Source organism: Ochotona curzoniae, unplaced genomic scaffold, assembly GCF_017591425.1.
Source record: "Ochotona curzoniae isolate NIBS_2020 unplaced genomic scaffold, NIBS_Ocur_1.0 scaffold_2587, whole genome shotgun sequence".
Lineage (NCBI taxonomy): Eukaryota > Metazoa > Chordata > Mammalia > Lagomorpha > Ochotonidae > Ochotona > Ochotona curzoniae.
The window spans coordinates 27,282,707-27,298,494 of NW_024467096.1; the positions used below are offsets into that span (position 1 = coordinate 27,282,707).

The 15,788-nt window shown below is 44.9% G+C and overlaps 1 protein-coding gene across 4 annotated transcripts in view; it reads right to left on the reverse strand.

The window, feature by feature from the left end:
• The window catches only part of FNDC3B (fibronectin type III domain containing 3B), a 340,056-nt gene that overhangs the window by 40,597 nt on the left and 283,671 nt on the right, over window positions 1-15,788 (reverse strand). For all 4 annotated transcript variants that reach the window (XM_041002960.1, XM_041002962.1, XM_041002959.1 and 1 more), the window contains 8 exons: window positions 14,159-14,245; window positions 12,707-12,845; window positions 10,545-10,616; window positions 8,290-8,408; window positions 6,319-6,424; window positions 5,200-5,372; window positions 2,739-2,852; window positions 2,253-2,402 (listed from right to left, as the gene is read on the reverse strand). In XM_041002960.1, coding sequence (XP_040858894.1) covers window positions 2,253-2,402; window positions 2,739-2,852; window positions 5,200-5,372; window positions 6,319-6,424; window positions 8,290-8,408; window positions 10,545-10,616; window positions 12,707-12,845; window positions 14,159-14,245 — 960 coding nt within the window. The remainder of the gene's footprint in view (window positions 1-2,252; window positions 2,403-2,738; window positions 2,853-5,199; window positions 5,373-6,318; window positions 6,425-8,289; window positions 8,409-10,544; window positions 10,617-12,706; window positions 12,846-14,158; window positions 14,246-15,788) is intronic.

A 15,788-nucleotide genomic window follows, 5' to 3' on the forward strand; every position in this document is an offset into this window, starting at 1 on the left:
GTCTCTCATGCAGGTGCAGGGTCCCAAGGCTTTGGGCCATCCTCAACTGTGTTCCCAGGCCACAGGCAGGGAGCAGGGCTTCTGGGATTAGAACCGGCACTCATATGGGATCCTGGCACATACAAGGCCAGGATTTTAGCCGCTAATCTACCATGCTGGGCCCATAGAAGCACTTTGGTACTTCTTAAATTAAAATATTCCCAAGAATATTTTCATGGTGCTGTAATCTGTTGTTGATGTTGTTGTTGTTGATGTGGCTGTTCTAACTCATACCAGTTGTTGACCTTGTTTCATGGCTTCTCACTTACAGTAATGTATAGTGATGGAGTACGGGGGTCTATCATATACAGATGTGGGGGTATAATGGAACATGCATCCCTGCATTCAGACGAAAGATGGATTCCCAGTGAAACTGTTGGGCATGTGTAGACAATGGGATGCTGGACTGTCTGACATTGTCTGTACCAACAATGTCAGGATATGCTTTAATAAGAGACTGATAGAATTATGATTCCTTATGAAGGACTACACTATTGTAACAAAATGGCAAAAGTCTGATGGGCAGTGGGGTTTTGGGAGTGAATCCCAGCCTATACAAAATTGTACCACAATTCAAAATAAAAATGTATTTAAAAAAATATTTCCAAGAAGAAAAAAACTAAACATTTCTGAGTAAGGCACAATTGTGTCTCCCAATTTTGATAAAGTATAGTACACATACTGTCATGATTTCATTTTTAAGATGTCAAATATTGAAAAGCATATTTAGGCTTAATCTGATTTTGTGCAAACGCCAAATGAAAATCATTTACATGTAGTCCACAGGTAAGAAGAACCCAACACAGATGTGGCAGCGTTCTCCTGGCATTGCTGTCAGGGCAGGAGGGGTAGTCAGCAGGAAGAGCTCCTTCCAGGCTCGGACTGATCCACACAGATATTTAGAACTATTTTCCACCACTGATATCAATATAGGGAGGCAAGCCTATACTGGCAAGTGACAAGACGCCTTGGAAACAAGACCATGTTAAAGAGACACTAAAATGCAAAAACATAAGTGGAGCAAACTCTACTGTGGTAACAGACAGTCCCTATGTACATCCTGCCCTGTAGCAAGTACAGGAGTGTGGCACATAATTTAACCTTTTTCCAATGACTCAGCATCATTGTTATGAAGACCGGATAACGTGCCGTGACACTGACTCACGGACAAAGGGACCAATGACATCCCAGGCACTCCATTCACAAAGGAAGGGAGGCTGGTATGTGACACAGAGGTTAATCACAAATGTTTAAGGCAGTTTTGTCTACAGAATTTCACAGGGTTTCAGCTGATCTGGAAAACTGATTTATGAAGGGAATATTTTGTCTCAAGTGGCCAGAAACAGAGGCCGTGCTTGCTATGCATAACCTAATCTATATTTAAATCCAGTGAGGACTTAATCCTGGCATCTTGACTTCTTTATCTGCTCAAATTTAAATGTGTGTGAAAATAGAACTCCTCAAGGTTAACAGCCACGTCTGGTTATTTTTTGTAACTGCCTTGATTACCCTTTCCTGGCACAGAGCAGTGACTAAGAAATATTACTGAGTAAGTGGAAAGCATCAAACAGAGCACCCTATTTCTCAGGACGAGGCTTTACAAAAGAAATCATTGACCCAAGTAACAAGGGGAAATAAAAGTAAAGCCGTGACTAATCACACACTCCAGAGTCAGGCTAAAAAACAACTGTTCCTGACATCACTCTGTTCGGAGTCTCCAGTGGAGCCTTGGTCCCCGGGGACGGGCGGTGGCAGAACAGCTCAGAGTACTCTCACATTGGGCTCTGGCGCCACTTCACAGGTGCTGTTTGACTTTTGTGTCATTTGTCAGTTGCAAGTGACTTTTCTATGTAAATATGCCCTTCAGGGCGATTCAAAGGCACCTTCCCGAAGAAGTGCCACCTTTTCCTTGGACTCATCATTGCTGAATGATCTGATAAGCCAGCAAGATACAGAAGCAGGAAGGAGTAGAGAAGAGAAGAATCTGGATCTTGTTTTTTTTTTTTTTCCCTCTTATTCCTAGGACCACCTAGAGAAGCAGAAAATGACTGTAAAATACCAAAATAACTATGCTTACATGTACCTATAATACCACAGAGACACACGCCTACTCCTCCCTGTGGTCATGATCACAAGCCTTGGCGCTGTCTTTTCAAAGTGTCCTTTATGGAACACCTGTCCTTGTGAGCCATGACTCCATGCTGTCAACCCACCTGTAATCTGCAGCAATACTGGGCAGCAGGCAACAGATCTCTTATCTCGAAGCAGGTGTCTGTTCCATGATAAATGAGTTCCAGGGATTCCTCATCTTCTCCCCATTCCAACCTGTATTCTGAGATGTCAGCCCCGGAGCTCTCAGGACTCTGGGAAGCAGAAAGGAGCCAGAAGAGCAGTTGAGAAGAGAATCCTAGGCTCATGTTAATGTTTAATGGACTAAACTGGGAACCCAGAGCAACACTGCCCCAGGATACATCAAATCCATAAACAAGAAAAGCAGGAGATGACCAACTTCCCCTGGATCTTGGCGAGCAGTAAGATGTCTACAGTTTTAACTGCATACAATCAAGTGGCAAAGGACATTCCTGTATATGGAGTAGGGGGGCAAGTCTGCCCCATGTATACTTGGGCTTTCTGGTTTCTTTTTAACGACTTATATGTGATGGTAAAGTGGAAAGAACAAAAACTGAAGCCAAACTTACCTCCCAAGCTACTAGAACACATCCATCGGGCGTAAAAGAAATACAAGGTGCTTTGCATTGTCCAGGAGGCCCTGCTGCAGTGGTAATTTCCGAGACGTCAGAATAGGGACCGTACTGAAAGAGAAAACCACCAGAAGCTCGGAGGTGTGTATCTGCGTACACATGTACACAAAAGCTTACACAGAATCAAGGTCAAGCCAGCATCGCCATCAGTATAAGCACAAGGATTCAAAATATTAACCTAATGGCTTTCATTTTCAACTGCATGCATCTAAGCTTTTCTCCTACATTTGCCCAGAGCAGTAAATATCTATTCTACTTAGGGTATTGGAGAAAGTTCTTAGAAAACGAAATTATAGAGATGTTTATTCCAGTGCAAACATTCATGAAATCCACACTTCAAATCATGCATCCTTCCCATAATTTTTTGAAAGTCTCACCTATGCTTTTTTGTTGTTATTCAGTACTAAATTTTAGGACAGTTTAAACTCTTAAAAAATCGACGTGGAATTATTGGTTATCAAATTCCAGAATTCTGGCATTTTTCTAGTGATCCTCAGCAGTGCCACTGAGCAGGCTGAAGCTGCACTGAGCTCCATTCTGTTTTATTGTCAGTGACTGCAATGCTCGGAGTCAGGTTCAATGGAGGTTAGACACGTTTTGAGACAGCCTTAACTGCCCGATTACCCGAACCAGCTATTTTTGTTGTAGAGGATGAGCTGTAATTCAATGAGCTGGGGGCACTGTGAGTTAGCATGTCAAACTGCCACCTGCACTGACAGTATTCCACCTGCGTACTGGTTCAAGACCTGGTTGACGGGCTTTTGATCGAGCTCCCTTGCTAATGTGCCTGAGAAGGCTGCAGAGGACAGGCCCCAGTGCTTGGGCCCCAGTACATATGTGGGAGACCCAGAGGAAGCTACTGGCTCCTAGCTTCAGCCTGGCCTAACTCTGATCGTTCATTTGGGGAATGAACCAGGAGATAGAAGACCTCTCATTGTCTCTCTCTTTCTTATTCTGCTCTCTTTTCTCTCATTAACACTGCCTCCCAAATAAATAAACTAAATCTTAAAAAAAAAAAAAAACAGGGAGCTATCATCCCACCAGAATCAGAATGGCTATATAGGAAAAACAAGAAATAACAAATGCTGCTAAAGATTTAGGAGAAAAAACAAAGAGTTGGGGGCAAAGAGCAAAACAACATCCAGGCTAATGCTTTTCAAAAGAGCAAATAAAAGATTTTAATGAGTCTCTCATTTTCCATCAACACTTGAAAAGCTACTGGGGAGGAGGGGGGAATTCTAGAAGGGATTCATCGGGAAACACGGTCATGTAGATACTGACTTGCAGCACAGTAGAAATAAACCAGTTTCTTTCCGACTGGGAAAGGAGCATGAAGCTAAGATGGCAGACTGCCCTGCTGCCCATCGGTCTGTGTTGTGGCACACTGCCCTGAGGAGCTGATGGGCAACAGGCACAGCAGCATCAGCAGGCGCCACCGGCCACCTTCTTCTACTCACACAGTGACGAGCTTCTCTATCCTGTCACCAGTAAGGCTTTAATGCTTAGACTCCTTCTTTTTTTCATGCTAGTATCTGCACTGTGTTTGAAATTCTTTGCTAGTAGGGAATTAGAACAGATTCAGCTCCTGCTCAAATGTGGGCTTTTGCTTCAGACCAAACATTTTCACAGCCAACGGTGGTTGCCATGGAACCGATTTAAATACATTTCACTTCTGGAACACTCCAACAGGACCACTGAGATCCAGGGGGGGAAAAATGTTACTGCCAATATGGTGTCACTGTGCAGTGTTTTTCTTAGTTTTCAATATTGTGTTGATTAATGAAATGCATTTGCATGGATCTTACCTATGGAAACCACTGGCCCACGTAGGAGCCTTCGTACCAGCTGACTTTACTGGTATCTTTCTGCCTTGAATATTTTCTCTGACACTCCAGAAAACCCCATGGACCTTAGGTCACCAACTGTCACTATGAATATGAATCTCCCTCAAATCTGTCATTCTGTAATTTCAAAGGAAGAAAAAGAAAAAAAGAACAGAGTCCCCCCCACTCCTGTGACTAACACAAAGATACTCTTAATCTGACCACTGCAGGTGGGGCAGAAGGAAACAAAACAACCACAGGCACCCCAGGTTCTCCCCAACCCCTACTCCACTCCAGCTTGAAAACTGACCCAAGACATCACGGGATCATAAGGCAATACGGTATGGAATTCAGATTTGGACGTTCGTATAGTCCAAACTTCCCACAACTGAGAGAGCCAATGAGGGGACCGGAAATTAGTAAATTAGTAAAAGCTATCAGAAGTCTGTACAGGGCGACGATCTGACTCAACCTTGAGTATCTTAATAGCATGCTGTGAACACTAAGGGAAACAGAGAATTCCTAATGATGCTACAGGCGCATGCAAGTCCCCGGGTGCGGAGCGGCACACTCACCCCTCCGTCGTTCAGAGCCCTGACCCTGAAGCGGTACGTGGTTCCTGGAAGCAGGTTGCCCACTGTGCACTCAAGCTCTGGCCCGTGGTACACCTCCGAGGCTACGGCCTCCGGCTCCGTCATTTCCACGCTGTACTCGGACACCTCACAGCCACTCTCGGATGCAGGAACATCTGCAAACGGATAAGTTCTTCCACCTCAGAACATGTGTGTGTGTCCAGGCCACCAAATCACACCTGGTTTTCCACAGGCTTTGCAAAATCTTACGCAGGGGCACTGCCTTTGGTGTCTGGGCTTAACAAAAGGACCCTTTCTCCACTCTCCACACATCCAAAAAAGAAAAAAAAAATTTTCTCAGTGAAGTCATCATCCATGCTTCGCAAAGTCAAGTGCCTCTCAAGATACTGTATCTCGTTAATATAAGGGATTTCCGAATAAGAAACTGTGGAGCAAATCTCTGCACATTTTAAAGTAAAGGGAAACACAGAAGCCAAATCTCTTTAACCTGATGCCAAGGGGTGTGCAAAATCAAGATACAGGACCCAACTCTGTCATAATATTTCATTCTATTTCAGATACAAACGGTGGGAGAGAAAAAAAAAAAAGCCATCGTGTTTGGATTCTGCTCATGGACTCTTCAACTGCACAGGCTCTAACCTGTGGCCCAACAGGGCGCACCAACACGGCTTAACTCAATGTCATGAAAACAGCAGGATCCACACTGCACAGGGCAGTGTGTGGGGAGGGTCACACACGGAGGAGGGGGTGCCCTACGAACTAGCTCTCGGTTTGATCTCTAATTGAGCGCTATTTTTATTTATGAGTCAAGTTGAGAACTTCCTGGCAGGTTTTAGTCCCTGAATCCATGTCCAGAAGAGTGTCCAGTGGAGGGCAGGGCATGACCAGTAGGTGTGGCGTTAGGAAGGTGATGCTGCAGCTGGGCGGGCACATGAGCCCAAGCGGGCACATGTCTACAGAAAAGGGACATGCTCAGTAGGGAAAATAATAAACAGATACAGGTTTTCACAAGGAAGTCTTGAAGCTTCATACCAGGGCTTGAAAGCTCAGTCTCCCAACTGTTTAAGCTGATGATGTTAGCACGAAGACGTGGTTACTCACCCCACTCTAGGTGGACTTCTCTGTGCCTTGGTCTGCCCAGGACCCGCGGCGGCCGACACTGCCCTGGTGCGATGCTCAGGGTGCGCACGGGAAGGCTCTCGGAACACTGTGGGACAAACAGCAGAGCCCGTCATCCCAGCCTCTGTGACCGCCCTGCATCTCCTCCGTCACTAACGGGCCAGCCCCATCTCAGAACCCGACACGTGGTTGCGGGGGATACGCAGTGTGTGTTACTGTATCTTGGTTTTCCTTTCAAGAGGAGGATAGAGTGGGAACAAACAAGATGGAGCGCTTGTAGCTGATGGTTTGTCTCCTAAACGCCCACAGTGGCCAAGACTGGGCCGGGCCAAAGCCGGGAGCCACAATCATACTCCAGCAGGGTCTCAGTCACTTGAAATGTCACTGTTGCGTCCGCACAGGGAGGAAGCTGGACGCAGGAGCTGGAGCCAGATGTTAACACCCAGGAACCCTGCTGAGGGATGGCGATGTTTTCACTGATAGGCTAAGTGCACCCTCTGTTATCCTGACTTTTCACAAAATACACTCTTCCTGTTGCTATGCCTGTGTGTTTTTAAGTGCGGCCCAACACTGCATGTGACACTAGCTGGCAAAAGTGATTATTCTGAAGGCAGATGGTTAGATGTGAGCACTGTATAGCCTAAGCACACAAATGATTTTCCTTTAAGCCAAATACGAACACGAAATGACAGTTGGATGAAATTTTTGAATGGTGCCACAAGTGGCCAACCACTCACACTGAGCAGAAAAAACAAGTAAAGACAGGATTCATCAACAGCATGTGGCATTAACCAGCAGGGTTTGATAACAAATCAGCCCATTCTGAGGGACCAGTGGTGCAGAAGCTGCCTCCCGGCTCAGGAGAGGAGCAGGCCGGGCGGAGCCACACTGCTCGGCCAGCCTCCATCTTCCTCCTGAGAAGCAGGGCAGGTGAGCCGGACTCCACACCTGCCGGCAGTGCGGCCTCGGTATTGTCTCTTGCAGGAGAGGGCTGCGTGGATACTCCGTGACTGTGAGCTGCGTGGGCTCCACCTCGGAGGCCTCCCAGACAGCCCTGATGCTACAGAGGAATGGTCCTGCTGAGCCGTCTTCTCCCAGGGCCAACCTAGATGTGACAGTACTGCTGTCCTTGGCGGAAGCAAAACCACTTGCAAGAACATGTTGGGGATGGGCTGACTAGGCGGGCATTCTCTGGACAGGCCAATCCAACACTGGGGTGTAGGCTTCTCTCTCTTTCTTCTCTACACATTAAAAGTTTCAAGCCATAATGTTAGAGAGTTCTACAGTGAAAACACCTGTGACGACCTTGCTTGGCATCCTGTTTTCTGAGTGTAAGTGAAAGCCATGCAGACAATAATTTTCTCATTTTCTTGGCAGGTTTGTCAGGTTATCCTGAGTCTATGAAAACACCACGTGGCAGAACTGTGTGTCTTCTGACATGTTAACCGGCTGCTCCGAGGTCTCCTAGATGGAAGACCACAAGAGGATGACTGCTGCCTGCTGATGTGTGTAGTGGGCACTGCACAACCGCAGATATATACAGTTTGTACAAGTTTCCAGCAGGGGGCAGTGAAGTACTTCCAGGAATGACCACGGCCCATAACGGCAGAGTTGTGTGGGAGGGCTCGGCCATGTTTCTTTTTCCCTTAACTGTGAATTCTATACTTCTCTATCACTGAAATAACTGAGGCATCCCCTATTTAACAGATGCAAATTCCAGACCGTTTCCAACCGTCGCACGTGATTATGGAAAAATAACCGACAACCTTACGTGGGAAAGGACTGCTTCTCTCTGAAACACAGCTTGCACATTCCCGTATCTCATTACCCGAGGTGGCGCTACAGCAGGCAGCACCGCCAGATGCTTTTTTTTTTTTAAGCTGCAATGTTACCCTGCCGTTACAGGTAGCTGGTGTGAGCGTGGTCCCACCTCGCCCTGTGGACGTGACCCACCTGGCTGTGTCCCCCGGTGCTGATGCAGCACGCGCGGACCTTGTACAAAGTGCCTGGCTTCAGGTGGTCGAAGGTGTACTCGGCAGCCGCTCCACTGTACGCCACTTCCCACTGATTCCCTGCGAAAGGAGACTCGCGTCTAAGTTTATGCTTTCCGTAAACACTTGGCTGCAACAACCAGTTTCCATAAGAACTCTCTTGTAAAATTCTTTTTAATATAGACAGGACTCTCTTTCCATTTCCTTTACAAAGCTGAATACTAAAATAGAACAGAGTCATATTTAAACTTAGTGCTGTTGGCTAGACTATGTAATGGCATCGTTATTATGTGTGCTGACTATGGGTTTAGACTTGGGAAACTAGTTGGCATGGGAGGTGTGGTAAAAGGGCGGTGTCATCCAAGCTGGCGGTGCGAAGGCCCTGGGGCATCTGTGGACCTGGTCGCCTGTCAGCCCTGAGGCTCTGGTGGGTGCGGGTGCTGCTGAGGTCTGGAGCCCACAAAACGTGTCTACTGAGTCCTTGGGTGAAGGGAAGCCTGGTGTGCCTCACGGAGCCCAGAAGGCTGGAAACAAACGACCCAAGTGCCCATGGCTCCCCAGGAGTAAAGAAAGTGGGGAGCAGAACAGCCAGATGATGCCGGACGAGGATGCCACGGAGCGGGCATCAGGGCACCTTCAACCCTCCCGCTCAAACCCCCACCTGCGCACCAAGTGGGCCAGGCTGTTTGCTCCTGTGACAACTATGTTTCCAGCTGACTGCCCTACAAAAGTCTTTCATTCCATGAACCTGTTACAGCAAAAATCCTCTCACTCTACCCATTCGTTTTTTTGAAAAGAATGACGTGTACACACATGCCCAGAGCTGCATGTTAGGTTGGACACACAGTGAAGTTGCCCGCAGCAGGGCCGGGGGAGTATGGGGAACACTGAGGACCGTGACCCTGGCAGTGTGGCCCAGGGTGCACTGAGAAGATGAGTGGCAGCAGCAGTGACTGCCACGACTGAAGCAGTCACGCATCTACGCATGGGCAAAGCCATTCACCCTGACAGAACAGCACCTGCCGTGTAGCATCTGCCGTGAGAATTCACAACAAGCTGCTCACACAGGTGTGGCTTTGCTCCTGGGCAGCCTTTCTCATGTACAAAGCTAAGTCATATTTTTAGCATGAAATATGATTTTAGGTTTAAGAACATCTGTGCCCATCTCAAAGAATTCTCATATTTGCAGCTTAAAATAGGACTCAATACACTTAGAAAACAAAACAGAAAAACCAAACCCAAAGCAAAACCAAAACCATTCTCCACCCTTTCCCCATCCCTCCCCCTCCCCCCAAAACCAAAAAGCCAAAAAGCTGACCACATGGGCTGCCTTGGCGGAGAACATGGGCCATGGGGGTGTTAACACCACTGGTCTGTAACTGCTACTAGCAACTCAGTTCTTGTTATATGCATGCATTGCTGTGCAAAAATCACTAGTTAAGGGACTAGTACACTTGAGGTTAAATGTCATCTAAATTCTTGTAACTTCCCTGTTGTCTGTCTGGCACGTCTTATTAGAAATAAAAGGCAGAGATTTTTGAAAAGACACCATTCTTCAGGATTTCTAACTGTTTCTCTTTATCCATGCTCACGTGTGATTTTTTTGTTGTTGTTTTGTTTGTTTGTTTTTAATTTTTCAAGTTTCAACTATATTGATTTCTTTCTTTTTTTTTTCTTGCTTCTCCATGTTCGTGTGATTTGTTAAGGAAGAAACAAAGTGACAGAAAGGTGGAGAGAGACCTCTGTGACAGACAGCGTACCCAGCACCAGCACCAGCCCCCACTGTCACACATTGTACGCCATCAGACACGGGACTTGGGGCGCCACCCAGCTCCCGTGCTGTCTGCAATTTCTCCTACCAGCTGATTGTTCCATACTGTTTCCAGCAGAGGTGGGCCAAGTGCCAGGAATACAGAAAATCTATTCTACAACTCTGAAACTGTGTCCTAAACAATGTACTGACTAAACAATACACATATTGCAACTGAAAAAAAAAACCAGAAAATCCTAAGAATGACCAAAATGTCTTTGAAGCACTCTGATCCCTCGCTTTACATCCGAAAAACTGTCAATATGTGATTGATGCTTACTGTAATAGCAATATCTTTTGAATTAATGACTTACTGCTATTACCATATGGATATTTACCATATTAAAACTAGGGTTTGCTGTTGGATTTGCATAATACAAAAAACAAAACAAAAAAAACCACCTCACCGTCAGAGTTCCCATCGGTGATCTCCAGCAAGTACTTGAGAATTTCGGAACCACCGCTGTCCTTGGGGGGATCTGGAAAGCAAGTCAAGTTAGTACTGATGGGGCGCTTTATTGGCAAACATTATTAGAACATATAAAATCACACGACACTTCCCGGTCTGAAATACAAACTTGTCAAAAGCACAACAATTAACTGAATTCACAGCAGTTTTCCCTTGAAAACAAACCAGCAAACTCTAAATATTATCAAACTATTGACATTCTTAGAGCTGGAGATATCAAACGGCTGGCACCCATTTAGCAGAGCACTAGTAAAACTCGAAACAGGACCTGATTTTTCGAAGAGCTGTGGGACGGGATTTCCTGAGAATTCTGAAGGCAGCTTTTCAGTGTTTGCTGATTTTCACGCAAGAGGACTTTCCATGTTTTTCTTTTTTTTGTTTGTTTGTTTTATGATTTTACTCTTTTTAAAAGTGTCACTGATTTTTACCAATAATGCATTTTTTTGAGTTGAAGAGAAGGAGAGAGAAGTACATATTTATTGACCAAATAAGGCATCATGATGGAATAACTGTCCATTCTGTCACAGTTGAGGGTACCAAAGGAGGCGAGGCAGGGTCAGAACCAGCGCATGGAGCAGGCAGCATGAGAAGGTGGCACCGGCCGAGTTGGACAGACCGTTGGCACCCCCACCACACAATACCCACGGGAGTTCTGTTTTCAGAACCAAAACCACTGTCTTGTTTTTGTGAAACTACGAAGCAGTACCTCTCTGCTACCTCCATATTCTTAAGACATGAGATCTTCTTAAGACACCGTGATGTTTACCCCTGTAAGCTTAGGATGCATTTCCTCTTACGGACACGCTTCAGCTAGATATGTCCGACAACCATCACACAGCTACTGTCACCACACACAGTGGAACCTCACAGTTAAATGTCGCCACATTTTTGCAGTGTTTACCGAGGAAAAGAGCTCTGTAGTCTGGCAGAAACCACACTTTGATTTTTACAGCCTCTTCTTGATTCCAACTGTTTTCCAAGAAAACACTAATAATCTTTCCTCACAATTACTAGGTAACTGAACATGTGTTGTGGGTCTTCAATTATTCCCTATATTTTCAGCTCTCCTTGTATTACTGGAATGTTTATATAATTATTTAGGCATTTATTTGCCTGTTTTGTGTAAGGGTCATATGACACTAGGAAACATTATACACATCCTGTTTTATATAGTTACAAAGTTTTATCAGCCTATTAGCTGCATTCATTGCATTCAAATAGCTGCAAAGGGCAGGTGAGCCACAAGTTCCTAGATACCCCCAAGTCCCATAGGAGTTCAATATGAAAAATTCCTCAAGTTCAAAACTCCGATCATACACAAAAATAATGAAAACAACAAGGCTCTTAAGTCTTTTAAAATAAAACATTCTGTGCACTAGAATTTAAGTAAGATGAAATACCTGAATTCTAAAACTTACTTATAATATTAACTTTAGGAGTTAATGTTTTTCTATTAAATAGGACTATTTCTGTGGGGTAAACTATTGAAGAACTTGATATGTACATAGACACATGTACTTATTTTCAAGGGATTATTTATTTCAAAGGTAGAGCAATAAAGAGAGAGAGAGAGAGCTCTTTCACCCACTGTGTTACTTCCCAAATGGATGCAACAGCTAGGGTTGGGGTAAGGCTGAAGCCAGAATTCAGGAATCCATGCTGGTCTCTCACATGGCTGATAGGAGCCCCAGCACTTCAACACATGTTAATAGAGAGCTGGATCATAATTGGAGCAACTGGACTTGAACCAGCATCCTGAAATGGGATGCAGTGTAGTGAGTGTGGCTTGACCAGCTGTGCCACATGGTAGCCCCTGAATTGTATATTCAGATCAGTAATACATTAACAATATAGCATAAAATATGTAATAGAGCAAAATAGTAAAATAAACGGGACAGTCTTAAAGTTAACAGTTTACATTTCCATTACATTTAATTGCTCAGTGCAATTTGTGGGAATTCCCACGATGTTGTCAATATGTATGTTCTAAATGCATAAAACACAAACAACACTGCCAGTTTCTTTGACTTGTCACTGTTGAAATTAATCAGCTTTTCAAAACCGGTCAAAGAAAGAAGTCACAGTGGCAGCCAAACATACCCCATTTGACGCTAAAGCTGTCGGATGTAACTGGCCCTTTAACCAGGGGTCTTGTGGGAGGTCCAGGTCTGTCGGGACTTGTGGTGCAAACCAAAACTTCACTGGGGCAGCTTTTCCCTTCTGCGTTAGAAGCAGTCAGCTGTAACACAGCCCGGAAAACATTGACATGCTTTAGTTATCAGGTATTACCAAATCAACAGTGTTTTTGTTTTTAATATGGTAAGTTCAAGGCATCTGTAAACTCAGGTACAGGCAAACTCAAATGTGCACACAACCACAACCACAAACACACACACACACACACACACACACACACACACACACACACACACACACACACACACACTTTCTCTCTCTCTCAACTCCAGTACTGATTTTACAATATTTTATTTTATGGATCACACATTGACTACTGACCACTAAAAATTAAAGCATAAAATAGGTTAGCACATTCGAAGATTTGTTTTACCCTTTCAAGAAAAACACACAATAAAACTTCTATATTACCAGTTGGCTCAGATTATTTTGTGAAAACAAAACATGGATGGTGGGAGGAAAGCAGATAAAATAACCTCTCCTATTTATGAGTAGGATAATGCCACCTTGTGGAGAAATGACAGCAACATAGCAAAGTCCTCGAAGCCAGCACCCCTAACAAGGGCTTTATAACTCACTATCTTTTCCCTCAAATAGCCACACACTCCACTTGATGCCTTGCCAACTATTTCCTGAATAATCATCATTTGCCAAAAACACAGCATTTGGTTACCAAATCTGAAAAGGCAGGGCAGACTTAGAAGACAACCTTCTCCCTCCAAAACGCATGTGGGGTCTGAGGAAACATGGTATCCTGCTTAACATCAGTCAGATGCCCTGCAAGCATCTGCATACTGTATGCAAGCAGGCATATTGTCTCCTGATGACCACCAGGTAGCCTGCACCACTTTAGGTACAACTGCAGGTCCCACTGTAACATTGTACTTTGTAACATTGTGTAACATGTTGATCACTAATGACCAAGGACAGCTTAGCTGAGGTGAGGTGGGGAAGAGAACAGTAAAAAAAAAAAAAAAAAAAATGTAGAGAAAAAGATGCAGAAGAGCAAAGGAAAATAGAGAGTAAAGCAAAAGCTGATGGCAATGAAGAGTCAAACAAACAAACAAATCCCAAAATGAAGAGAAAGGTATGACGTGTAGGCTAAGCGACAGGTGCACTCAGCATCTGGTTTGCATCTGCCTAGACGAGTGCACCTGGCCATGCTGAAGGTTTTGCCTTCCAAAGTAGATTTTAGAAGTGAAGGACAGTGTATACTTTGTAGATGTTACTTCAAAAGTGTACGGTGTTGTGCACCTTAAACACTTTTTAACCTACAGAGTTATTTGATACAGTGAGTGGTGAAACATGAAACCATTTCATAGTTAAGCAGTTCAGGTTCCAAAGTGACTGACTCACCCTGAATTTATATTGTGTGCTTCTTTTGAGATTTTTCACAGTACAGGTTAAATCCTCTCCAGTGTACTTTGAGTGGAAAAGGTTATCCTGAAAAGGCAAAGCAAGAAAGCAATATCAGTATTCTCAACCCTGGGCATCCTATATCCTGGCAGGGAGGGTTTTTATACTGCCTCTTGCCTGCCATCCCCATGGGAATAGAGGTCGGGCAGCCACTGCAAGATGGCATCACAGTACACAGTACTGTATGCACAGCGCTCCAGCCAGATGTAAGAATTTAACTCCAACACACTGTCTCGTCTCCTGAGTCAGGACAATCTTATTGGGGTGAAGTAATTGGCACTTCTTTATTTCATTGTTATTACTAAAGATTTAAAAAAATTTTTTTTGGAAAGGCAGATTTACAGAGAGAAGGAGAGGCAGAGAGAGAGAGAGATCTTCCATTCACTAGCTCACTCCCCAAGTGGCTGCAACAGGTAGAGCTGAGCCAATCCAAAGCAAGGAGCCAGGAGCTTCTTCCAGGTCTCCCAAGTGGATCCCAAGGCTTTGAGTCTTCCTCTACTGCTTTCCCAGGCCAGAAGCAGAGAGCTAGATGGGAAGTGGGGCAGCTGGAACATGAACCAGTGCCTATATGGGATTCCAGCACATGCATGGCAAATATTTTAGCCACTGAGCCATTGTGCCGGGCTCTAGGCACTTCTTTAAAAAAACATATCTGACAATGCTGTCACAGAAAAAGGCCCTGTACTGAAGTCTTCAACTGTAGCCTGTAGTGCAATCACCAAGGCTCAGCTTCCTGCCTACACGGTATGTTGGTCTGGCCAAAGCAAAAAGGACAGCTGAGATGGCGAAGGGCAAGATTCTCTCAGAGCGCAAATATGCCACCCAGAGTTGGACACCCAGAACCCGTTCAGTGGTATTTTCTTTTACTTAACCATTCACTCATTCATCATCCATTCGTTCTGTCATCATGTTCTATGGAGCACTTTGGGTACATGAAGCTTTCCTCGCAGCTACCTGGATTCAGACCCACCCAAGATTACACAAAGCTTTGTCTCACAAGAAGCCCACCCTCTTTGGAAAATCAAGTTAAGAAACAAACAGGGGCCAGTGTGATAGCTTAACACCTAAATCCTCACCTTGCATCCGTTGAGATTCCATATGGGCACCTGATTCATATCCCAGTTGCCCTACTTTCCTTCCAGCACCCTGCTTTTGGCCTGGGAAATCATTTAAGGACGGCCTAAAGCCTTGGGACCCTGGAGCCGCATGGAGACCCAGAAGAAGCCACTGGCTCCTGACTTTGGATCGGCTCAGCTCTGGCTATTGTGGCCACTTGGGGAAGTGAGCCAGTGGAAGGAAGATCTTTCTATCTCTCCTTCTCTCTGTAAATCTGACTTTCCAATAAAACAAATGTTTAAAAACCAAAACCAAACAAACAGAAAACCCCAACTAAATGTAAATATAAAGGTTGACATGTGGTATCTATCTAGCAAACATTAGGTCTGGACGTGTGGCAGAGCCAATGAGGTCTGGCTTGAGCTGCACATGACTCTTCGAATTCATATTTATCACAGTTAAAAATCTAGCCCTGTAGGTCCGCATGCCATGGTTCAAGGGTTCACTAGCCACT